Source organism: Thamnophis sirtalis, unplaced genomic scaffold, assembly GCF_051295495.1.
Source record: "Thamnophis sirtalis isolate CommonGarterSnake01/CBP01778 unplaced genomic scaffold, rThaSir2_p1.2 scaffold_3, whole genome shotgun sequence".
In the NCBI taxonomy this organism is placed as follows: domain Eukaryota; kingdom Metazoa; phylum Chordata; class Lepidosauria; order Squamata; family Natricidae; genus Thamnophis; species Thamnophis sirtalis.
The window spans coordinates 116,753,419-116,780,407 of record NW_028261383.1 but is presented as its reverse complement, the minus strand read 5'-3'; the positions used below and the strand labels follow the sequence as shown (position 1 = coordinate 116,780,407).

The 26,989-nt window shown below is 38.1% G+C and overlaps 1 protein-coding gene across 1 annotated transcript in view; it reads right to left on the bottom strand.

Annotated features, from left to right (window-relative positions):
* LOC148048123 (cytochrome P450 2C20-like) overlaps positions 1-23,480 on the bottom strand; it is a 64,866-nt gene extending 41,386 nt beyond the window's left edge. The window contains exon 1 of the mRNA XM_087709808.1: positions 23,287-23,480. Within this exon, the coding sequence (XP_087565934.1) occupies positions 23,287-23,460 (174 nt within the window). The 5' untranslated portion in view covers positions 23,461-23,480. The remainder of the gene's footprint in view (positions 1-23,286) is intronic.
* Between the last annotated feature and the right edge of the window lie 3,509 nt (positions 23,481-26,989).

The following is a 26,989-nucleotide window of genomic DNA, read 5'->3' as shown; positions in this document are numbered from 1 at the left end:
TCAACTCAGTATGGAAATCTCGAGATTTTTACCACAATATTTTGAAGGCTGGACATCCTGCACCATCTGGACCAGAGAAAGATCACAAGAAGGACAAGATAGACAGCAAATCACACAATTACCAGATAAGATGGATCATCGCTCTCTCCTAGAAGGGCAAGGTGTTATGGAACAAAGACCAAGCCGTATGATTACCAGACAAATGGAGCAACAAGCCAAAACGCAACAACTCCAACTGTTGTAATATAGTTCCTTGTGCAGTTGTGTATCCTCCATGGTCTAATTCATACTAGGGCTTGCAGAGTCACGCTGAATCACACAGGAGAAAACAAACTCCTAGAAAGCCATAACATCCTGATAGTGAATAACATAACATTCTGATATGTGCCCTACCATTGACGTCCAGGATTTGACCATATATAGAAAGAACTTTCCTGAAGCAGTAGATTAGAAATTGTACTTGTACCGGCTGTTTTTACTCACATGCTATTGCTCCACCTGCCTTTGTCCTATCTCAATAAAAGGGGCTCTCAGACCTCAATCTGGGTCGCTCCATCTCGAGAAAGTTCGTGTCCTGTCTTTTCTCAACATTGGCCTCATGGACGACCCAAGGGAACATCATATTTGGTAGCAGAGGATGGTTACGTTACATTTGGTGACCCCAACGTGATAGATGTGATGTGATAACCTGTGTCACCAGCCTTTCACTCACCCCCGACTGGACAAAGTCTCGCAACCAGGGCCAGCCGTCAGCGAACGGAGAACCCTCCCAAATCGTGAGTATGGGCTCGGGCTTCTCGAAGGCTCAGACTGCACACCTGCAGGAGCTTTGGGATATCCCCAAATTCTCCATTGCAATCTCAGAAGGAGCAGTTCGCTTGCTTCCCCTTCCCCCGAAAAAACATTTCCTCTCTCTATTGGCTTACATCTATAAGAATTGTCCCATTTACCCAGAGAGGGGCTCTCTTAAAGTCTCCTTATGGCTCCAATTGGGTATTTATTTCCATGAGGAACCTCGAGCCCCGCCGGAAGTTCTCACTACTTGGAGACTTCTTGTAAGATGCCTTCAAATTCATGAGGAAGATATGCAGGGGGCTGCTTTTAAGCCCTCGGCAACATCTCCCCCACGCTATGAGATCACCCCTCCTGCTAGCCAGGCGATGGCCCTCTCCGAGACCCCTCCACCTCCCCCGGCCCCTCCGGAAGAGAAGGTTTCCCCTCTCCCTTCCGCCCCTTCCCCCGCCCCGCAAGTGTGGCGTAGCGCTCTCCAAGACGCTCTGTGCGATGCTTACAATCAAGGGGACATGGAATTGGCACAGGATTGTCTCCCCATTTCCTTTCAAACCAACGCGGCTGGGGGGGTTGTGCCCACTCATAACTCAATCCCCTATAGATCCTAAGCAAGCAGTTTCCACCTATGGGGTGCAATCCCCATACTGCAAGGGACTGTTCCAAAACCTTTTGTCAGGCATGCTTCTTACCCCCTCTCAGTATGCCATTTGGGCCTCCGAATACCTTAAAGAGATTAACAAGGCAATTGCCAAGGGTCTGTCCAACAATGTTACCGCCCCTCAGCTAAGGGGAGGGGATGGGTTTGATACGGGGCCTCTGCAGGCCACGGCCCCCCTGGAAGCCCTTGGAATTCTTTTCACAGATGTTTCACAGAGCAATTGATTTATAGGATCTGAATTGGAATAGAGAAAAATGGTTTTGTGCATGTGTAAGTTTCTGTGTGCGTGTGTTTGAGTGAGCGTGGGATCCAGTAAGGGAACTGCGCCTATTTAGTAGGTAAATTATGGGGACAGGTTGGGCAGTAGAGAGTAAAGAGAAAGTGATGAAAGAGTTGGAGAGAGGAAGAAAGAAAAAGAGTGAAAGAGACAGAAAGACAAAGAGGAGAGAGAAGGGAGAAGGAGAAAGTGACAGAAGAATGGAAAAGAGGGAAAGAGAATGTGAAAAGAGGGAAGGAGAAAGTGAAAAGAGGGAAAAAGAGAGACAAAGAGAAAGAGGAAAGAGATATCCCACAGACCTTATAACACCCCTGTGTTTGTTATAGAAAAGAAATCTGGTAAATGGCATTTTTTGCATGATTTGTGGGCTGTTAATAAAATTCTCCAATCCATGGGAGCGCTGCAGTGCGGCCTCCCCAATCCAAATTTGATTCCCCAAGAATGTGATCTCATGACACTTGTCCACTATTTCTCAGAAACCCGCCCTTTTTGCAGCCCTAATTACAAAAGCCCTTCCACTCCAGTGGAAGCCTCCTTCAACAACTTTTTCCTATCAAAGACGCTATAACTGTCTTTGCCGATGGGAGCAAACATTGAGGAGCATGTGCCTGGCAGGAGGATGGTACATAGCACACCCAGCTCACAGAGCCACAAAAATCCTCTCAAACAAATGAATTGGCCGCTTCCATCTTGGCCTTTCAGTTATTTGACAAACAACCTTTAACTTAATTCTTGCTAGTCTTTATGTGACTCCGATTATAACCTCTTTGTATGAGTCTTATCTCTCTTCTTCTATTGATTCACAACTTTTGTCTCTGTTTCTCACTTTACAAGGTCTTGTCTCCTCTCGCTGTTATTTTTTCCATGTCTCCCATGTCAGCCTTTCCCTGGGCCTCTCCAGGAGGGCAATGATGTTGCTGACGCTGCGGCATCAGCCCCCCCACCCCATGTCAATGTTTGTTCTGCTATCACACCTTGGGATAGCCACTCTTACTTTCACCAGAATAAAAAAGCGCTCATAAAACAATTTGGCCTTACGTCGGCGGAGGCATCAGCAATCATTCAACAATGCCCCACCTGTAGCCAGCAGGCAAACCCTCTCCCTATGGGGGTAAACCCCAGGGGGACAGAGTGTTGCCAAATTTGGCAAATTGATGTGACTCAATATCCTCCATTTGCTCCTTGGAAATATTTACATGTTTCCATTGATACGTATTCAGGCTACATTATGGCATCCCCACAAAGGGGTGAAGCCACCAAACATGTTATTAATCATTGTATTCGGACCTTTGCATCGCTGGGACGCTCAAAAGAATTAAAAACAGACAATGGCCCCGCTTACACAGGTGCAGCCTTTGCTGCCTTTTGTAACCAATGGGGCATTGTGCATAAATTTGGCATTCCTTATAACAGCCAAGGTCAGGCGTTGGCTGAGCCCGCCAACCAGACATTAAACCATGCCCTGGACAGATATATTGGCAATAGGGGGAAATGCCCCCTGGCCTCCCAGCAGTGCAACACACCGGCAGCCCACCATCCTCGGCAGCGACTCGTCATTTTGCAGCTCCACCTACTGCAGACACCTCCTGTCCACCTGTCTACTATCGCTGCTTGCCTGACTTGACGTGGCGAGGACCTGCTGACCTGATTACCTGGGGAAAGGGCTATGCTGCAATCCAACTAAAGGACAAAGTTCTTTGGATTCCAGGATGGCACGTAAGACCATATTTGCCAAAACCACCTATACAACCACCTACACAAACACAGAAGCAGCCTGACCATGACCAACCAACAGGAACCACAGCTTGAGGCTGTCTCTGTCTCTGACCTGGAAAACAGAGCAGACCACCCTCCACCCTACACTCCCCCGACCGGCTGCCCCGTCTTTCGCCGCAGATCCCCCTACTATGTGTTTGGTTGAATGCTACCTGTTGTCATTATTTGAACCAGTTTGGAGAAATTGAAACCAGTGTGGACAAATTACATGATACCGTTCAAGCAGTTAGACAAACATATAAGGCCTCGGACTCCTGGTGGGATTAGATGACCTCTTGGTTACCTAATTTTAGCTGGTTGGGAAATACTGCCAAGACCGTTATAACCCTTGTTGCTTTGCTGATACTGTTGTGCTGCTGTATTCAATGTGTACCCTCTTTATTAACTATGTGTAAGAATATACTCTCTACCTTGGCTCCACAGAAGAATATTCACATTGTCAACCACATGGAGTTACATGAACAGTCAACCCCTTGCATGGGGAAAGCTCCCTTCTGCATGCCCAGTGATGAAGGAGATGCTGCCTTTTAAAAAACAAAAACATTCCAGGTGTGTGTGTGCAGGGCAGTTTCTGCTGTCTGAAACACACATACACAGGGATGCAAAAACATCGCACCAGAAACATCTTTCCAGCCTAAATGGCCAGGACTCACTATGCAGCCTCATGTAACATGAATTATGTGAGCCAGCTACTCCCACACATGCCCTTTCTCCCCCCTATGCAGCTTGTAACTTTCTATTCCCCCTTTGCCCACCCTTTGCCATGATGTGATTTTCTACTGGTTTATGTGTAGAATGCTGTGATCAGCCCTGGTAGATGAATAGGGAAAGTCTTTTTGACAAAAAGAAAATAAAAAAGTAGGAGATGTTGTAATATAGTTCCTTGTGCAGGTGTGTATCCTCCATGGCCTAGTTCATACTTGGGCTTGCAGAGTGACGCTGAATCACACAGGAGAAAACAAACTCCTAGAAAGCCATAACATCCTGATAGTGAATAACATAACATTCTGATATGTACCCTACCATTGACGTCCAGGATTTGACCATATATAGAAAGAACTTTCCTGAAGCAGTAGATTAGAAATTGTACTTGTACAGGCTGTTTTTACTCACATGCTATTGCTCCACCTGCCTTTGTCCTATCTCAATAAAAGGGGCTCTCAGACCCCAATCTTGGTCGCTCCATCTCGAGAAAGTTTGTGTCCTGTCTTTTCTCAACATTGGCCTCATGGACGACCCACGGGAACATCACATTTGGTAGCAGAGGATGGTAACGTTACATCCAACAATTGCCTGCCATCGGTCAAGAAGCTACAGCAACCAGTCCAGAAGTAGTGGGAGGAGCCAGGCCAAAGTTTAAACAGGCTATGCAGGTGGCTCTAAAAAAGCTTCACGTAACCAAAGATGACATTTAAGATTCTAACATGGAATGTCAATGGATTGAACTCTCCACAGAAGAGAAAGAAAATATTTCACTATCTTAAACAGTTCAAGAATGATATAATTTGTTTGCAAGAAACTCATATTAAATCAACCGATCAAAAATATTTGATTAACCCAAGATTTGGTCAACATTTTGTAGCTTCTGCTATGGAAAAGAAAAATGGTATAGTTATATACTTAAGAAAAGATATGAAAGCTGAATTAATTGAAGCAGACCCCTATGGAAGATACATCGCGTTAGATTTGATCCTAGAAGGGAAAAAGACATTGATTTTGGGAATTTATGCTCCTAATCAAAAAGATGGATTCTATAGAAATCTTCACGCTAAATTAGTACAGTGGGATTATAGATCTTGCATACTATTGGGTGACTGGAATGGTGTTATAGATACTAAGAGAGATAAGAAAGTTTCTCGCCCAAATACTCAGATGCGAGCAAAGTTACCTAAATCTTTTTTTGATATGATGGATGACTTTGAACTGAAAGATATCTGGCGAGAAAGAAATGCAGAAGAATATGACTTTACCTTCTTTTCTGATAGGCATCAATCCTTTTCTAGGATTGATTTTATATTAATCACTAATGATTTGCTTTCCAGGGTGAAGAAGACAAAGATTGCGGCTAGAGTTCTTTCGGATCATAATCCAGTTTGGATGGTGTTGGGAGGGGTGGTACAGGCAAGAAGGTCTTGGAGATTGAATGAAAACCTATTTAGATATGAAAAGTATATCAATGATTGTAAAATATTGCTAACAGAATACTTTGTTTTTAATATGAACAAGGGTACATCTATGGAATTCGTATGGGATGCAAGCAAAGCATATATGAGAGGAGTGTTGATAAATATAAATAAATCACATAGGGGTAAAACGAACAGAATTGGAAGAGGAAATTAGGAGGAAAGAGCTGGAGTTAACATTGAACCCAAGTGATAGAAAGGTTAAGGAAGCAATTACTATATTAAAGGTTCAATTTGATATGTTGATTTCTGATCAGGTAGCTACTAGTTTGTATACGCAAAACACAATACTTTCTGCAATGCAAATAAACCTGGCAGATGGTTAGCTTATCAGATTAGGAAAAAAAGGAACTCTCGAAACATATCTAAATTGATCTACAGAGGGAAGGAGGTGTTCCAACAAGATGAAATTCAAAAGGCATTCCGGGAATTTTTTACAGAGTTGTATAAGGGGGATAAAATTAATGGTCTAGATATAGAGAAATATTTAGATAAAGAGAAAATGCCCTTAATTAAAGAAGAGCACAGGCAAAAATTGAATCAACCAATAACCTCGGGGGAAATTTTACAGGTAATTAAGCAGTTAAAGTCAGGGAAGGGACCAGGCACAGATGGCTTGACAGCGGTTTACTATAAAAACTTACAGTAAGAAATGGTAGAACCTCTTAGAGAATTATTTAATAAGATTCAAATGGAAGATAAGGTGCCTCCATCTTGGAAGACAGCCTTTATATCTCTGATACCCAAAGAAGATCAAGATACTACTCAACCAAAAAACTATAGACCTATCTCATTTCTTAATGTAGATTATAAAATTTTTACTAAAATACTAGCAAACAGGTTAATGTTGGTTATTCAACAATTGATACACACTGACCAAACAGGTTTTATTCAAGGGAGACAAATGAAAAGTAATGTTAGCTTAATTATTAATGCATTAGAATACTTGGGAAAGAACAATCAAATTCCTGCTGCGTTTATATTTTTGGATGATGAGAAAGCCTTTGATCAGGTTAATTGGCAATTTTTGTTGAAGATATTGCAAAAAATGCAAATAGGAGATAGTTTTTTACAATCAATCAAATCAATATATCAACAGCAAACGGCTCAAATCATAGTCAATGGAAGTTTAACAGACTCTTTTCAAATTGGAAAAGGTACAAGACAGGGTTGTCCCTTGTCCCCACTATTGTTTATTATAACTTTGGAAGTATTGTTGAATAAAATACAGGGCTTGGATAGTCTAAAAGGAATTAAGATTAGGCAGCAAGAATACAGAGTGCGTGCTTTTGCGGATGATTTGGTTATAATATTGGAACAACCGCAGGAATCCAGTATGATCCTAATGAATACAATTAATCAATGTGGTCAAGGGTCTGGTTTTAAAATAAATTTAGGGAAAACATAAATATTACCCATAAATATGAACATTAAACAAAAGGAAGAACTAGGAGGAATGTTAGGATGTGAGATAGTCAAAAAGGTCAAATATCTCAGAGTTAATATTTCAATCTCAAATGGGAAATTATATAAGTATAATTATGAACCACTTTGGCATAGTATACAGATAGAGATGAAAAAATGGGATAAGTTGCACTTATCTTTCCTCATATATATATTTTTTATTATGTTTTCATTCTATACAATCACATATTCACTGTGTTTAATCAGGGCATATAAAATGCCCTCTACAATACAAACCCAGTATACCACCTTGGCCCGCCATACACCCTCTTTCAACCCCCTCCAACTTTCATTCTTCCTTCTCACACACCCCTCTACGCCTACTTCCCCTCCCCTTCTTTCTAACCTTAACCCTATCACTCCCTCTCCATTCCCTCCCTCCCTTCTCCTCCTCCTCTCTCTCACCCTCTCCACCCTCCTTCTTCTTTCACTCGACTCTTTCCTTCAGTATCTATTACCTTCCAGTATATTCGGTTTGTTCTATTTTCGCACTAACATTGATAAGCCACAGTATACAAATACAATCATGGAATTTAACACATATTGTATTTCCCCCCTCCCCCCTCCCCCTAAATCCCCACCTCCCTTCCCTCCCCCCGACTTCCCAAAGACCATACATGGTATAACTTTTGAACAATCACAGTCTAAAATATCTCTACATTGAACTCAGCTTCTTACTGTTACCCAAATTTTAAACAATTTAAATTATTACTGATACTAAGCATAAGCTATCTGGAGTTTCTTAGTCCCATATTTACTTTTTATGTAATCAATCCATTTTTTCCAGTCTCGTTTATATCTCTCGTTTGAATGTTCTTTGAGATATGCTGAGATTTTGGCCATTTCGGCTAAGTTCATAACTTTCAAAGTCCATTCTTGAATTGTAGGTAAATCTTTCTTCTTCCAATACTGCGCCACCAAGAGTCTTGCTGCCGTTATTAAATACAGAACCAAATTAGTCTCTGCTGCTGTAAAATCAATACATATACCCAGTAAAAACAACTGGGGGGTAAATTTTATCCTTCTTTTAAAGATGTTTTGCAGGATCCACCATATTTTTATCCAAAATGCCTTGACATTACGACATGTCCACCATATATGAAAATATGTAGCATCACAAGAACCACATCTCCAACATTTAGGTTGAACATTTGGATACATAGAGGCAAGCTTTTTAGGATCTAGGTGCCATCTATAAAACATCTTATAAAAATTTTCTCTCAAGTTTTGTGCTTGTGTAAATTTCACATTTCTTACCCAGATTCTTTCCCATGTTTCAAGCATTATTGGTTCCTCGATATTCTGAGCCCATTTTATCATACAATCCTTAATCAGTTCCGTTTCAGAATCCATCTGTACTGATACATTATATATCCTCTTTATATGCATTGAGCTTTGATCTCTTATTTGTTTAAACAAATTATCCTCAACTTTTACAAAGCCAATTTTTTGATCTGTTTTCCACCTAGCCTGTAGTTGACCATACTGAAACCACGTTTGAACTACCTTCTCTTCTTTAAGTACCTCTAAAGATTTTAGTTCCATCACCCCTCTTTCTGAGATAAGAAGTTGTCTATAGGTGGTTCTATCGTGTTTTTGTTCTACATTCATATTTTCAATTGCATGTCTAGGAATTGCCCACATGGGCACTTTATCATTTAATTTATGTTGATATTTTTTCCAAACCCGCAGTAAAGCATTTCTTAAGATGTGATTTTTAAATTTCTTATCCGTTTTTTTGTTAAATAACAAGTAAGCATGCCAACCATATAACAAGTCATATCCCTCGATATTCAAAATTCTGTCATTAGTTAGATGAATCCAATCACTAATTGCAGATAATGCCACTGCGTCATAGTATAATTTTAAGTTAGGTAATTTCAATCCTCCTCTTTCACGTGCATCTTGCATTATTTTCATCTTTACCCTCGGCTTCTTTCCTGCCCACACAAATTTGTTGATACCCTTCTGCCATTCTAAAAGATTCGCATCTCTTTTAAGTATTGGTAACATTTGAAAAAGAAATAAAAATTTTGGTAAAATGTTCATTTTTACTGCCGCTATTCTACCCAGCAAGGACAAATGCAGTTTTTCCCACCTTTTCAACTCCAACTGTATACTATGCCAAAGTGATTCATAATTATACTTGTATAATTTCCCATTTGAGATTAAAATATTAACTCCAAGATATTTAACTTTTTAACTACCTCACATCTTAGCATCGCCCCCAGTTCTTCCTTCTGTTTGATAGTCATATTTATAGCTATTATTTTGGTTTTTCCTAGATTTATTTTAAATCCCGAGACTTGACCATATTGATTGATCGTATTCAATAATACCCTACTAGTTTCCTGCGGTTGTTCCAATATTATAACCAGATCATCCGCAAATGCATGGACTCTATATTCTTGCTGTCTAATTTTAATCCCTTTTAGACCGCCTAGGCCCCGTATCTTATTCAACAGTATTTCCAAAGTTATAATAAACAATAATGGGGACAGAGGACAGCCCTGTCTTGTACCTTTTTCAATTTGAAAGGAGTCTGTCAAACTTCCATTGACAATGATCTGGGCTGTTTGCTGCTGATATATTGCACCAATTGACCGTAAAAAGCCATCTCCTATCTGCATTTTTTGCAATGTCTTCAGCAGGAATTGCCAATTAACTCGATCAAAGGCTTTCTCCGCATCCAAAAATATGAATGCGGCCGGGATTTGATTGTTCTTTCCCAGGTATTCTAAAGCGTTGATAATTAATCTAACGTTGTCCTTCATCTGTCTGCCCTGTATGAAACCAGTTTGATCGGTATGTATCAGTTGTTGAATTACCCCCATTAGCCTATTTGCTAATATTTTAGTAAAAATTTTATAATCTACATTGAGTAATGAAATAGGTCTGTAATTTTTTGGTTGGGTAAGGTCTTGGTCTTCTTTGGGTATCAACGATATGAACGCAGTCTTCCACGAAGGAGGCACTTTCCCTCCCGATTGAATTTTATTGAATAGTTCTCTGAGGGGTTCTACCATTTCTAACTGTAGATTTTTATAATAAACAGCTGTTAAACCATCTGTGCCTGGTGCTTTCCCTGACTTTAATTGTTTAATTGCCTGCAAAATTTCCCCAGAGGTTATAGGTTGATTCAGCTTATGCCTATGTTCTTCTCTAACTAGGGGGATTTTCTCTTTATCTAGGTATTTGTCTATATCTCCGTCCTTAATTTTATCCCCTTTATACAACTCTGTAAAAAATTCCCGAAATACCTTTTGAATCTCTTCCTGTTGAAACACTTCCTTCCCACTGTAACACAATTTGGATACATTTCGAGCTTTCCTTTTTTTTCTAATCTGATAAGCCAACCACCTACCGGGTTTATTTGCATTGCAGAAAGTATTATGTTTAGCATATAATAAACTAGTAGCTACCTGGTCAGAGATCCGCATATCAAACTGAGATTTTAATATAGCAATTGTTTCCCTAATCTTTGTATCTCCTGGATTCAATGTTAATTCTGACTCTTTCCCTTTAATTTCCTCTTCCAATTCTTTTCGTTTTTGCCCTTGTTTGTGTCTATGTATTTTATTTATATTCATTAATACTCCTCTCATATACGCTTTGCTTGCATCCCATACATATTCCAAAGATGTACCCTTGTTCATATTGAGAACAAAATATTCCGATAGCAATTTTTTACAATCATTAACATACTTTTCATATCTAAATAAATTTTCATTCAACCTCCAGGACCTTCTTGCCTGGGCTACCCTTCCCAATTCCATCCAGACTGGATTATGGTCTGAAAGAACTCTCGCCATAATCTTTGTCTTCTTCACCCTACAAAGTAAATCATTTGTAATTAGTATAAAATCAATCCTTGAAAGAGATTGATGTCTATTGGAAAAAAAGGTAAAGTCATATTCTTCTGCATGCCTCTCGCGCCAAGCGTCTCGCAATTCAAAATCGTCCAGCATGTCAAAAAAGGGTTTGGGTAACTTAGCTCGAAATTTGGTGTTCGGGCGAGCTGTCTTCTTATCTCTTTTGGTGTCGATCACGCCATTCCAGTCACCCAACAATATACAAGACTCAAAGTCCCACTGTACTAATTTAGCGTGAAGATTTCTATAAAATCCATCTTGTTGTTGATTAGGAGCATAAATTCCCAAAAGTAACGTCTTTTTCCCTTCTAAGATTAAATCTAATGCAATATATCTTCCAAAGGGATCTGCTTCAATTAGCTCAGCTTTAATGTCTTTTCTTAAATATACTACTATGCCATTTTTCTTTTCCATGGCTGAGGTCGCAAAATGTTGGCCCAGTTTGGGGTTAAACAAATATTTTTGATCGGTTGATTTGATATGAGTTTCTTGCAAGCAAATTATGTCATTCTTAAACTGTTTGAGATAATGAAATATTTTCTTTCTTTTCTGTGGAGAGTTCAGTCCGTTAACATTCCATGTCAAAATCTTAGTTGTCATTTTTGGTTGCCTGAAGCTTTTTTAGAGCCTCCCGCAAGGCCTGTCTCACCTTTGGTTTGGCTCCTCCCACAGCTTCTGAGCTTGTTGCAGTAGCTCCTTGATCAATGGCCAACGATTGTTGAGATTGTTGCATAGTAGCTTGTTTATCCGTTTGTCTGGTGGTCTTACGGTTGGATCTTTTTTCCTTGACTCCTTGCCCTTCCGGAAGAGGGAGATGATACATTTTATCTGATGGTTGTGTGGTTTGCTGTTTATCTTGTTCGTCTCGTGGTTTTTCACCATATCCCGAAGGTTCAGGGTATCCCATCTTCAGAATCCTATGATAGAAATCACGAGCTTTCCATACAGAGCTGAGACAATATCTTTGTTTGTCCATTGTAACTATAATACCGAATGGGGCATCCCATCTGTACTGTATCTGATGCTTTCTGAGCTCTTCCACCAGAAAAGCATAATCTCTTCTGGCTCTCAGCATCTGAGGTGGTATTTCTTTCAAAACAATCAGGTCCTGTCCACCAATTTGAAGCTTAGTATTGTAAGACTCTTGTAGTATTATATTTCTAGATTCTCTTGTAACAAAGTATATTACCACGTCTCGGGGAAGTTGCCTTTGTTTTGCCGCCCATGAGTTAACACAAAAAATCCTGTCAATCTGCCAATCAAAATTGGATCCCGGTTTTCCCACCAGACGGTCAAAAGCTTCAGAAAACATTTGCTTTAAGTTCTCCTGCTTTTCTTCACGCAGCCCCCTCACTCTTAATGCAAGCTCCATCTGCTTATACTGTATCATAATAATTTGTTTTTCAGCATTATCAATTTTTTGTTCCACCACTTCAGTTTTGGATATCAGGTTAGTTTTAGCTTCATTGAGAGTTTCTAAATTATCTTCCATTCCAGAAATATATTCTGTTATCACATTTACAATTCCCATCATATTATCATTCATTTTAGTGACCCTGGTATCGAATTTGTCATATAGAACTTCCATCTCATTCCTTATTTCAACTTTGAAATCTTTAAGCATTTCTAGATTCTGTTCTCTGAATTCTTTAAACATTTCTAAGTTCTGTTCTCTGGATTCTTTGAACATTTCCAGAAAAAATTCTTTTGTTAGTACATCTCCACTAGGGGGCATAGATGGTGGGGGCTGCAACTTTGTACCAGGTATGGGAGACGTTTTCGGAGGTAATTTGACAGAGGTTAATTTGGATGCCATTATATTTTGGTTTTAATTATTTATTCTAAATTACTAATCCACTGTGCTATGTGGAGAAAAAGAAATTCCTCCCCCCCCCTTTTTTTTCTTTTTCTTTTTTTTTTTTTTTCAAGGGGTTTTACGGAGGATTTCAAAAGAGAAAGTCCGTTTGGAATGTTTGGAATGTCTCTTTATCAACAACAAAGAGTCTTGAAAGCTTTAAGGGAGTAGCTCTAATTAAATTATAAGAAATTGTTTCTTTGATTCTGTAGCAGGAAGCCGGAGATAACAAATGCAGAAGCTGTAAACGCCATTTTGAAGACAATTAAACAAAAGAGGTTTTTATAACATTGAAGCTGGTATTTCAGATAGAGAAAGGTTTTAAAGTTCACAAGTTGGTCTTTGCTCGTATTGATTTTTAATAGTCTCTTTTCTAAAGATAGTCCTAAGGGGGAGGGGTCCTGTCTTGTGCTGTGAATAACAGCTGCGAAGTTCAGGTCGGAGTTGAATGACTCAGCTTTGGGTTGATCCTCCCCCTCCGTCCACAGCTCACAAAAAAACAAACTGTGAACTTCAAAGAAGATTCTTACCAGCTGAGATTCCTCACTGCTTTTTTCTTGTCTGAAAAAAGAGTTATCTTCTTGATATTGAGTAGATAACGAACCTGAATTCTGGGGGCAGCTCTGTTAAGCTGCCGACCGGCGACAGGCCACTCCCCGGAAGCCTCAAGTTGCACTTATCTTTGTTGGGGAGAATAGCGGCAGTGAAAATGAATATCTTACCAAAAATTTTATTTCTTTTCCAAATGTTACCTATACTTAAAAAAGATGTGAATCTTTTAAAATGGCAGAAGGGTATCGATAAATTTGTATGGGCAGGAAAGAAGCCGAGAGTAAAGCAATCTAAAACTATATTATGATGCAGTGGTATTATCTGTAATTAGCGATTGGATCCATTTAACCAATGATAGGATACTGAATATTGAGGGATATGATTTGGTATATGGTTGGCATGCTTACCTGTTATTTAACAAAAAAATGGACAAAAATTTTAAGTCATATTTTAAGAAATGCTTTACTGCGGGTCTGGAAAAAATATCAACATAAATTAAATGACAAGATACCCATGTGGGCAATTCCTAGACATGCAATTGAAAATATGAATATAGTACAAAAACAGGATAGAATTACTTACAGACAGCTTCTCATTTTGGAAAGGGGGGTACTACAACTAAAATCCTTAGAGGTATTAAAAGAGGAGAAGGCAGTTCAAACATGGTTCCAGTATGGGCAATTACAGGCCAGGTGGAAAATAGATCAAAAAATTGGTTTTATCCAAGTTGAGGATAATCTATTTAAACAAATAAGAGACCAAAGTTTAATGCATATAAAGAGAATATATAATGTATTAATACAGATGGATTCGGAAACAGAATTAGTTAAAGATTGCACGATAAAGTGGGCTCAAAATATTGAAGAACCAATAATGTTGGATACGTGGGAAAGAATTTGGGTAAGGAATGTGAAATTCATACAAGCCCAAAACCTGAGAGAAAATTTCTACAAGATGTTCTATAGATGGCATTTAGATCCCCAAAAATTGGCCTCGATGTACTCAAATTTACATCCCAAATGTTGGAGATGTGGTTCTCTTGATGCTACATATTTTCATATATGGTGGTCTTGCCAAAAGGTTAAGGCATTTTGGATAAAAATATGGTGGATTATACAAAATATTCTTTAAAAAAGGATAAAATTTACTCTTCTGTTATTTTTGTTAGGTATAATTACTGATTGTACAGTGGTAGAGGTTAATCTGATCTTGCATTTAATAATGGCAGCGAGACTGTTGGTTGCGCAATACTGGAAGAAGGAAGATGTGACTACAATCCAAGAATGGACACTGAAAGTCACAAATTTAGCCGAGATGGCGAAAATATCTGCATATCTTAAAGACCATTCAAATGAGAGATAGAAACGAGATTGGAAAAAATGGATCGATTATATACAAAATAAATATGGAACTAAGAAAGTCCAGATAGCCTATTCTTAAGATTAGGAATGATTTGTTTAAAGTTTAAATGACTGTTTAAAGTTAATTAGCAAGGAAGAGCTAAGTTCAATGTAAAGAGGTTATTAATTTCTTACTTTTATTTTTTATCAATATATCTTAGACTGTGGTTGTTAAATACCCATACCGTGTACGGGTTCTGGGAAGTCGGGGGGTAGATTTTGGGGGTTCAGGTGGGAGGGTGGGGGAGGGAATTATTCCAGGTTTGATTTTAAAGTAGTATGAATGCACATGTATATTGTCTTCTTTTATAACATGATATTGTCAATGTAATGATATACATGTGATTATATGTCATGGAAATGAAAATAAAATATTCTAACCCCGAAAAAACCTTTTCAATTTGCCATACATAATTCCCTCCTGGCCTTCCGATCAATAGGTCGAAGGCTTCAGAGAGAATCTGTTTCAAGTTTTCTTGAGTTTTCTCTAGTATCCCCCTTATCCTTAAAGCAAATTCCATTTGTCTATACTGTAACATTATAATTTCATTTTCTGCATTGCTAATCTTTTGTTGAACCACATCCATCTTCGTTGCCAAGTTGATATTAGAGTCAGGCTAGAGTCTAGCCTGTCTTCAATTCCCAATACATAGCCCGATAGGGAATTAAGAGCCATCAGGAAATCATCTCTAATCACTTGATTGTGTGCCATAAGCTCTTTGGACAGTTCTTTGTTAGCAGCAGATATCTCTTCCTTAATTTTAACTTCCATCGCATCTGTATGATTTTTTAAGACATCAATTAATTCTTTCTGCAAAATTTATCTGCTCAGAGGGTCCCCTGTAGAAGTAGGGGAAAGTAATGACTGTAATTTAGTAGTGGGAGCTGGGGAGCTCCCGAGACTTTTTGATGTGTGGGGGGGAATTTTGCTTAGATGCCATATCAAGTTTAATCTTCTTTAGTCAATTAATAAGTCCAGGCAAACCAATTGATAATAAATCACTTCTGGACTCTATAAGAATGCTATCAGAGTCTAACCCCTCCTACACAGCTGCTCGGCGCCATTTTCTATCTTTCAGCAAATAATTGTCAGAAGGAATTTTTTTACAAATGGAGCTAAGGATTTATACATACAATTAGAAGTTCACAAGTATTGGTTCAGCTCGTCTTAAAGTCAACGGTAAATCAGTCTTTGTACTGAGGATGAGCGAAGAACTTTGTTCTGCAGCAAAAGGCAGAATAAATCTTGACGCGGAGGTGCTATGCTGCCGGGTGCCCCCTCTTCCTCCCAGAGTTTTAGATCGGGAGGATTAGTTGGGGCGCTGCCCAAGCATAGTTTCTCTCCTCCTCTTTCTAAGCCCGAAGGAGAGGTAAACAAATTGCTAACAATTTGATGGATTGCTCTTTAGACAGTTTAACGCAGCCAAGATTCGGGAGCTATTAAAAACAACAACGATCTGTCAGGCCCTGCCCACCGGAAGTTCCTATCATTAATATTTGTTAATGAAATCATTTATTACTTATATCCAACTTCCTCACCTCTAGCCAACATAGAAATGAACCTTGTTACCACTATGAACTATTTATTTAACTAAGCAATCTAAAAATTACTAAATTCCTACTTACAAATCATCAAACCTAGCTATTTTTTTATTATCAATTTTCATATATCAACCTGTTTCCTTCCAGAAGGTATGTAGTCTTATTTCCTTTGCCATTTGTGGAGTTAATCTTCTGTTTATTTCCTTGGTAAAGTTTTTATGGACCTCTCCCCGCATCTTGTTGCTTGTTGCATCTCTCAGGTAATCTCGGCACCCTTCTGCTACTTTAATTAATTTATCTTTGATTATCAATCGTGCTTCTGATAAAAAATTTCTCTTTAAAACCATCATTTTTTCTCCTTTTTCTTCTTTTATGCCTTGAGATTTGGGGTATAACTCCGGTTCTTCAAGTTCTTTTTTCCATACTCCCATTTTTCACTTTCAATCACTTTCATTACAGAAATCAAATCATTAGTTTTGTATTCATTTTTCTCTTCAATTTTTGGGGCTCCATCTCCATCATTTTTTTCTAATATAAACTCTATCTTCTTCTCAATTCTCCCAGTTACCTCCAATAAATTTTGAACTGTGTCCCAAATATTTTGCATATATGTGTGTGTGTGTGTGTGCGTGTGTGTGTGTGTGTGTGTGTGTGTGTGTGTGTACACACAGAGAGACACACATATACATAACTTAAAGACAAAATCATTTGCAATCTTCACAAGAAAGAGATTCCGTTTTTTCCCCTCTCCCAGTGCTGATAAGGCTCTCAAAGGACAGCTGTGGTAAAACTTTGGGCCCTTGCCTCTTATCACTTTTAATTACGGAGCTTTGAAGTACTAAGACAGTGAAATCAAAAGAGAAACAGAAACAAATGTGTGTTTTCAAAAAACTCTAGTCTCCGAGCAGCAGAATTCCTCCTCAAAAATTTTCCTTTCACTCTCTTACATTGTCTCAGGTTTAGGAGGAACAAAGTTTTTAAATGAAGTTTAATAGCAAATAATAGAAGATTTTTGTTAGAGTACAGAGGGAAATTTTAATCCTTGTTAAAAAATAAAGCAAGAAAAAGTCAAAGAAAATCCGGTCTGTTCATTTTAAGAAGTGGAGAGAGAGAAAAAATTGTGAGCACTTCAATCCACAAAGTGTAATTTGGTTAATTACTAACCAAAACAATCTAATGGAGATCAATTCCACGGTTTACTTCTTCTGCTTAAGGATTTAATTTGGCATAAGAAAGAAGTTCTTTTGGGCAATCTTTTTCAAAAACAGAAAGGATTCACCAGAGGATCACACTTTCTCTTTCCATTTCCTTCTGTTCCTTAGCCATCCCAACTTCATCAGTCTAGGCTGCCTTTTGTCGCCAGCTTTAAGGACTTATGTGGGATCAATCAGAGACTTGCTAGGTCCCTGAGATCAGCAAGACGTGGTCTTCCCGTTCACCATCTCTTCAGTACAGTTTAGGCCCGATTGGAACACCCAGCAGCAAAAATATCAGCGGCAGTCTCAGAGCATCGAGACTGCATGTCCATACCATTGGGACGTTGGCTCCTCCTCCACATCGTCCAGAACATAACAGACAGGTTTGGGACTTTTTCTTCATTGATATTAACAAGATTGAGAAATCCTTGATAAAAAGAGTTTATAAGTACTTGGTTGACATTCCAGAGAAGAAGAAAAGTTATACTATGAAGATAAGCTGGAGGGAGTGATTTAAATTTAATGAGTCTACTAGAATCAGGATGGATTTTTATCTGTTTGATATTTGTAACTGAAAGAAAGTGTTAATATAACTCTGAAAATGTATTTTTTTCTTTTTATATAATGCTTAAGTTATTCCTCAAGATTGTAAAATATTACTGAAAGTGTACTGGAAAGTATCTATGTTAAGGGGCAATTAAATAAAAAGATGTATTATCTTAAAGAAAAGTTTTGAATCTATAAATGCATGTATACAAAAAGAAAAAAAAATTATTCTATGAGGATGAGTTATTTGGAATTAGTTGGACATTTATTGGTTTGATCTATGTAATTGAAAGAAAGCTCTAATGCAGCTTATGCTGTGTATATAAAATGAGTTTGGAAATTGTTTTTTCTTCTATATATAATTTTTGAGTAATATTTAAAGCTTGTGAAATATTACTGAAAACAAATTTGAAAGTATGCATGTTAAGAGGAAATTTTTAAAAAGATGTATTAGAACTTACTGATTTTAGAAATGTTTTTACAGAAAAGTTTAATGTTTTGAAATGGGTGGGGAAAAGTGCTTTTTACCCCTTTAAGGTTAAATAATTTGAAAGGATATAATGAATTTTGTTAATATGAATGGTGACAGTTTACAAAGATTATTAAGTGCAAACAGAAATATTACTAAACAGAATATCAGAGTTGGGAGAGATCTTGGAGGTCCTCTAGTCCAACCTCCTGCTCAAGCAGGAAATCCTGTACCACGGGGCCTGCAGGTCAGATGTGTCATGCGCTGGCAATGCCTACTCCTGGTTTAGCAAAGGGGGAAAAGTTGCAATACCTCACATGATGACAATGTGTTGTCACGAGTTTGACACCCTGGTTTCCTGCCTGCGCCCTATACTACTTCAGACAAATGATTGTTCAATCTCTTCTTAAAAATTTCCAGTGTTGGAGCATTCACAACTTTGGAGGTAAGTTATTCACTGATAAATTGTTCTAACTGTCAGGAAATTTCTCCTTAGTTCTTGGTTGCTACTCTCCTAGATTAGTTTCCATCCATTACTTCTTGTCCTGCCTTCAGGTGCATTAGAGAATAGCTTGATTCCCTCTACTAAAGGAGTGGGGTGACTACTATCTTGTCACCCCAGTCCTTTTCATTAAATTAAATATACCCAATCCCTGCAACCGTTCTTTTTATGTTTTAGCCTACATTCCCCTGATCATCTTTGTTGATCTTTTCTGCACTCTCCACTGCTTTTACAGCAAGGAAGAAAAAGCAGAGATGTTTAAATTGATTGCTTTGTTCAAAGAAGATAATATATTTAATTATGTTTTTTTTTTTTCATTTAGAAATAACTTCTGGATTTTATCCCAGTGATGAAAAAAAATGAAACTTTGCTTTTGCTTTTGCTGACTAAGTAGATTGTTGTTATAGAAATAAGTAGTGTGTACTAATGTGCAAAAGTAAAAAAGTTAAAGCGGCTGTAATGTTGTTCTTTTCTACAGTGCTAAAAAAAAGTCCGAAATCAATGCTTTTTTTTTCTTTCCCCCCTTTAATCTTGCATTTTATTTTTCCTTCCTCTAGTTTCCCATTATTTTTATTTTATGTTGTATTTTATATTTTGATAAACTAATAAAAAATTGAAACAGAAAAGGAATAGACCCAGGTCGAACTGACTTTTCAAAATGTAAGAATTATCTTTCTGTAATGCTCAAAAGTCTGCCATTGATATATTTTATTCATACATTAGGACAGGGATGGTGAATCTTTTTTGGCTCACGTGCCATGAGGGGGGGAATGCAGAGGGGGGGTCATGTATGGGTGTGCCTCACCCAGAACACAACACACAGTCCCCCAGTGCACATGTGCGCATGAGAGGCATGAAACACCCCCCCCCATTTTTCCATGCTCCAGAGGCTTTATAGGAGCCTGGGGAGGGCAAAAAATAGCCTCCCCTGCCCCCCCCCCGGAGGCCATCCAGAGACTTCAGGGACCTTCAGGAGCTTCCCTGAAGCCTCCGGAGGACTAAAAACCACCCTGCTTGTAGGATCGTTCCCGAAACTCCGGTTTGCTCATAGGACCATTTTTTTGCACTCCTGAGGGGCGGTGCAGGGGAGGCTCTTTCCACCCTACTCAGGCTCCTATAAAGCCTCTGAAGCCTGGGGAGGGTGAAAAATGGCTTTTAAAAAGGCTGAACTCAGCTGGCCAGCGCGTGGATGCGCGCTGGCCAACTGACAGGGCAATGCCTTCTGTGCCCTGTTAAATGGCTCTGCGTACCACCTGTGGCACGCGTGCCATTGGTTTGCCATCCTGGCATTAGGAGCTGCGGTGGCACATTGGTTAGAATGCAGTACTGCAGGCTATTTCTGCTGACTGCTGGCTGACTGCCAGCTGACTTCAATTTGGCAATCGAATCTCACCAGGCTCAAGGTTGACTCAGCCTTCCATTCTTCTGAGGTAGTAAAATGGGGACACAAATTGTTGTGGGCAATGTGCTGACTGTAAACCACTAGAAAGGGCTGTAAAGCACTGTGAAACGGTATATAATTATAAGTGCTATGGCTATAAATAAAGAAAGCACAGGCCATGACAAAATGGACCCAGAAGAAAAGGAAAAAAGTGAAAAATCTAAGCGTGAATGTAAAAATATTGCAAAAAGAAAAATTAACATATTTCATGAAAAATAATAACATATAGTGTTCATCAATTTCCCAACAGACTGAATGGAATGTGGATATAAGGAAAGAATATATAGGAGTGCTTCAAATTATGTACAAGAAATCATATTACAAAGGGCCACTGATGTAGAAGTATACTAATGGACAATTTTATTTTATTTTTAATTAAATGTAAAATGCACATGTAAAATACACACACAAAACCTAGACTTACACCACATTTACACAATACAATCTGAATAGGAGCTTCCTGTTCTTTCTAATAGCAATTATCAATCGATACCGCTCACCTTATATTATTTCCCCTTCTATTGTATTTCATTTGGATTTCACCATTCTTAACTCTCTTATTTTATTCATAACTATTTTTTTTAGTTTTGTTGTATTCCTTCATTGTTTTTTGTTTCTTTCCTCCATTCACCTATACCATTTATCCCATATCTGGTAGAATTCTGATTCTTCTTTTCCCTGGATTTCTTTAATTAGTTTGTCCATTTCAATACAATCCATAACCTTTCTTATTATTTCATCTTCGCTTAGAATTAATTTGTTTTTCCACTTCTAGTCAAAGGTAATCCTTGCTGCCGTAATTATATGTAGTATTAAATACTGGATTTCTTTTTTGTATTTTGCAGACATTATTCCTAATAAAAAAACTTCAGGTTTCCATTCTATTTTAACCCCGTTATTGCCTCCAGCCAATTTGTGATCCTTTTCCAAAAAATTTTAGACTCCTCACAGGTCCACCATAAATGGTAATATCTTCCGTGTATTGATTCACATTTCCAACATTTTGGAGAGGTATTTGTTAAGATTTTAGCTAACCTTGTTGGTGCCAGGTGCCATCCGTAAAACCTTGTATGGAACCCAAAATTTTCCCATTTGTCTAATTCAATATTATAGCCAAAGTTCTGCGCCCATTTTATCATTTGTTCTTTCACAATTTCCTCTTCCATTTTATACTTCAGGAGGAATTTATATATTCTCCCTATCATCTATCATCTTTCTATCTGAGCTTTGAATAATTTTATTCAATTTGTGTGGTTGTGTTTCGATGTCATATAATTTAGCATCTTCATTGTATTTAGTTTTGATTTGGAGGTAAGTTAGCCAGTCAACTTTCATGTTCTGATCTGCCAATTCTTCAATTGTTTTTAAATTTCCCTGTCTAGCAATTAAGACTCTGAATGTTAGCATTTTGTTCAAATCTATAAAATTTGGGTGAGTGTCCTTTTTGTCATTGATAGCCAATTTGGTATTTTCACATAGTGGCCTTTTTTGATTTTGAGCCATTTTTGCAATAACTTCTGATTAAATGATTTTGAAAGTATTTCTGGGTTTCATTTTTATCATCCCATAAGAATGTATGCCAGCCTGCTTGCAAATCATGGCCTTCTAAGGTCAAAATGCTTTTATTCTTAAGCTCTATCCAATCCTTCACCAATGTTATTGTTACTGCTCATTCGTATAAATCCCAATTCGGTAATGCTAAGCCTCCCCTCTCCTTTCTGTCTTGCATTGACTTTAGTTTAATCCTCACTTTTCGTCCCTGCCAAATGTACCTAGCGGTTTTTTTGTTAAATTCTTGAAAGAATTTTTTACCCGGATTAATAGGTGTGGCTTGCATCAGGAATAAGATTCTTGGTAAAATATTCATTTTAATTGTCGCTATACGTCCCATGTGTGATAACTGAATATTTTTCCAATTTTCTAAATCTTTCTTTATTTGTATCACTAATTTATTATAATTATTGTCTTTAATTGTGGAACATTTTGCCGACACCCAGATCCCCAAATATTTCGCTTTCTTAGTTATTTGCATTCTGGTTGCTACTTCCAGTTCCTCTTCTTGCTTTTTTGTCATGTTCTTGGTTACCATTTTTGTTTTGTTTTCATTGATCTTTAGTCCTGCCACTTCACCATATTCTTCTATTTTTTGAATTAATTTCAGGATGGATATTTTATTTTATTTTTACAAAAAAGGTTACAGATGGGAAAAAACTATGCATGGAAGAGAATAATTGATCCATTTGAAGGATGGAAGCAGGAACAAAATGCTACCATTCATGAAGACAAACTATCTCTGGTAACCTAAATGGGCTTCAAAGAACTGGATTTCCATAATATTATAGAAAAAACTTTGTGTTTCTGTATGTCTTTTATGGCATCTAGTTATCATCTGGATTTTTTTCAGCCCAGATGAACTTTATTAGGACAGAGGTTGTATCTGCATTTCAACAATCTGGAATCAAATGGAATTTTCAGTAAATTTGATGCTACCGGTAATTCATATGATAAGATTTTGAGGCTCATAGATTTATTTTTTCTAAAGTTTTTCTTGTTACTATATGTTTTAATGAACTTTGAAACCTCCATTGCTGGTTTATCAGATTGCTACAAGATGACTTCATATTACAATTCCCTTTGAAGAAATGAGCCACAAATAAAATTGTTCTTTATAAAATAAATCAAACTAATGCACTTAAAGAAGCTATAAATATCTTTCAAAGGTCAGAAACTTTGAAGAAGTACAAGAGTTAACTAGCCTTACCTTTTGAGAATGTTTATACAAAGGTAGTACATCTCGCTGAAAGAGATTCCCCAGAATAGGCCATGGAGCAGGTCCAGGGGGCAGCTGCCCTTTTCTCTTGTACATTTGGAAATATGAGAAAAGGGTGAAAAGTATACAGAGAAGAAGTAGAACTCCTGTCCATGTCAGCTCCATCCTCTTCTGAGTTATTTTCCTCTTCAAAACTCCCAGAAATGGTTTCAATCAGACAATATTGAAAGAAGAAGAATATTTTTCCTAAATCTGTTTTTTAATCCATGTGTTTTCTTACTGTTATCAATACAGGGTAATTATTTACTAACATCTCTACCTTTGGACTCTGGGTACAGATGAGTTCTTGTTTTTGTACATTTTGTGCAACAATATGGAGTACGTATAAATTGAATTGAAAACAGGGACATTTGCCTTTTATATAACTATCCAAGGTAAAAATCATTTCAGAAGAAAATAATAATAACAGAATAACAGAGTTGGAAGAAACCTTAGAGTTTTTCTAATCCAACCCACTGCACAAGCGGGATACCATATTCCATTTCAGACAATTGGTTGTCCAGTCACTTCTTAAAAGCCTCCAGTGATGGAGCATTCAGAACCTCTGAAGGCAAGATATTCCACTAGTTAATTGTTCTCACTGTTAGAAAATTTATCCTTAGTTCTAGGTTGCTTCTCCCTTATACTCTGGAAAAGTCAGGTCTATCAGCCCTTATGAAAGGCGAGGAGGGTTGAGGCTGACACAGGTGCAATGGCAGAGAAAGCTCTTCTCCTGAACACTGCCAGCCAGAATAATCAAGCCTGCAGCATGGCAGCACAGGTGGCAAATGAGTCCCTCAAGTAGTCTGCACTTATGCCATCAGCTGCTTTAAAGGTAATTACCAAGACCTTGAATTGCATCTGGAAGCAGACCAGCAGCCAATACAGCTCACAGATTAGTGATATTATATGGGGCATTTTTTGGACCCCAAGAACTATCTGAGCCACCGCACTCTGTACCAGCTGTAACTTCCAAATGCTCTTCAAAGGTAGGCTCAATAGAGCACATTACAATAGCCCAATTGTAAGAAATCTAGCTCCTGAACAAAAGAGCCCAGGGATTCCTGATACAGGAAATGCCACAATTGGTACACAACCCAAAGTTTCTCCTTAGCCACCACTGCCACCTGCTCTTTGGGTAGGAGTTGCAAGTCCAGGAGCCCCCCCACCCCCACCCCCAAAAATTCTGAGCCAGGGTAGTGCCACCTCATTCATATTCAAAGATGACAAAGTCTCATGTACCCAAAGCCATTTGGTCTTACCAGGATTCAATCAAAGGCCCATCCAGGCCCCACAGGGCCAAGAGCTGGATCTCTCAATCCCTATCAACAGTGATTGGAATCAGCTTTGAGAAAGGAGCTAAACTGTGCCACCCAGTTGTATTCCCCATAGCTGACCCAGAAGGATATCATGGTCAATGGTATTGAAAGCCATTGAGAGTTCATGGAGAGCAAGGATGGTTGCAATACCCCAATCCCACTCTCATCAAAGATAATCAAGTGTGACCATTTCCATTTCCATCCCATAACAAGGCCTGAATCCTGAATGAAAAGGATCCAGATAATTTGCTTCATCTAGGACCCCCTGAAGCTGTTATTTTCCACAACCTTCACCAAAAAGGAAATTGGATGAAAGTTGTCCTGACAGTGATGGTTTTTTAAGGAGGAGGCAAACCAAGGTCTCCTTAAAAGCCTCCAGAAATACCCTCCCTCTAATGACATATTAATCATAACCTGGATCCATCCTCTGGTCACTGTCTTGGAGGCTTTCAACATTCAGAGGGACAAGGATCTTACTGACAGGTGGTGGCACTGACAGGGTTGAGGCCCTGTCTACTTCATTCCTTAAAAGATGAACTTCCATGACCCCTCTCCTGCCTGAGGAAGTATCCTTCAAATAACGCAAATAGCTTTTGAACCCTTATAGGACTTAAGGTGTTTCTTTCCTCAGCTTCTGTCAGCTTGTTAGAGATGATCCTTAAGCCTTGAATTCAGTACTATGAGGGTAATGAAATACAAACTGCTTTAAACTTTGACTTCCAGAAGGGTTACACAGACTAGGTCTCTCATCCAGAACTACTAAACTCTTGATTCATCATACAATTATAATTTAAATAGTCAATATTTTCATTGAATAAATTACCAGGAAGCCTCTGAGGTAAATTAAACCAAATTTTCAATTCCCCAAAAGTTTTTTTTCTCAAATATTTATTTTATTTCTTTAAAAAACACACACAAATATTTCATCATTTGTCAATCATTAAGACATTGAAGTACAATTTTTTTTGTGTGCCCCTCCCTACCTCCACCCCCCCAACCCCCCTCCTTCTCCCCCCCCCCGACTTCCCAGAACCCGTACATGGTATGGATTTTTAACTAACACAGTCTAAAATCTATTGAGAAAAAAGAAATAAAGAAATTAATGACATTCTACATTGACCTTAACTTCTTACTGAACTAACTTTTAACAGTTTAAATCATTTCTGATCTTAAGCATAGGCTAACTGGAATTTCTTGGTCCCGTATTTATTTTGTATATAGTCAATCCATTTTTTCCAGTCTCGTTTATATCTCTCATTTGAGTGATCTTTAAGATATGCCGATATTTTAGCCATCTCGGCTAAGTTTGTCACTTTCAATGTCCATTCTTGGATTGTAGGCAAGTCTTCCTTCTTCCAATATTGCGCCACCAACAGTCTTGCTGCAGTTATTAGGTGCAGAATCAAATTAGTCTCTACCACTGTAAAGTCAGTACATATACCTAGTAAAAATAACTGAGGAATAAACTTTATCCTTCTTTTAAAAATATTTTGCATGACCCACCATATTTTTATCCAGAATGCCTTAACCTTTTGGCAGGTTCACCATATATGATAATATGTAGCATCGAGAGAACCACACCTCCAACATTTAGGCTGTACATTCGGATACATAGAAGCCAACTTTTTAGGATCTAAATGCCATCTATAGAACATCTTGTAAAAATTTTCTCTCAGATTTTGAGCTTGTGTAAATTTCACATTTCTTACCCAGATTCTTTCCCATGTATCCAACATTATTGGTTCCTCAATATTTTGAGCCCATTTTATCATACAATCTTTAACTAATTCTGTTTCCGAATCCATCTGTATTAATACATTGTATATCCTCTTTATATGCATTAAGCTTTGATCTCTTATTTGTTTAAACAGATTATCCTCAACTTGGATAAAACCAATTTTTTGATCTATTTTCCACCTAGCCTGTAATTGCCCATACTGGAACCATGTTTGAACTACCCTCTCCTCTTTTAATACCTCTAAAGATTTTAATTGTAATACCCCCCTTTCCGAGGTAAGAAGCTGTCTGTAAGTAATTCTGTCCTGTTTTTGCGCTGTATTCATATTTTCAATTGCGTGTCTAGGAATTGCCCACATGGGTATCTTGTCATTTAATTTATATTGGTATTTCTTCCAAACACACAATAAAGCATTTCTTAAAATATGACTTTTAAAATTCTTATCCAATTTTTTGTTGAATAACAGGTAAGCATGCCAGCCAAATACCAGATCGTGTCCCTCAATATTCAATATTCTATCATTGGTTAAATGAGTCCAATCACTAATTACGGATAATGCCACTGCATCATAATATAGTTTTAAATTAGGTAGTTTCAA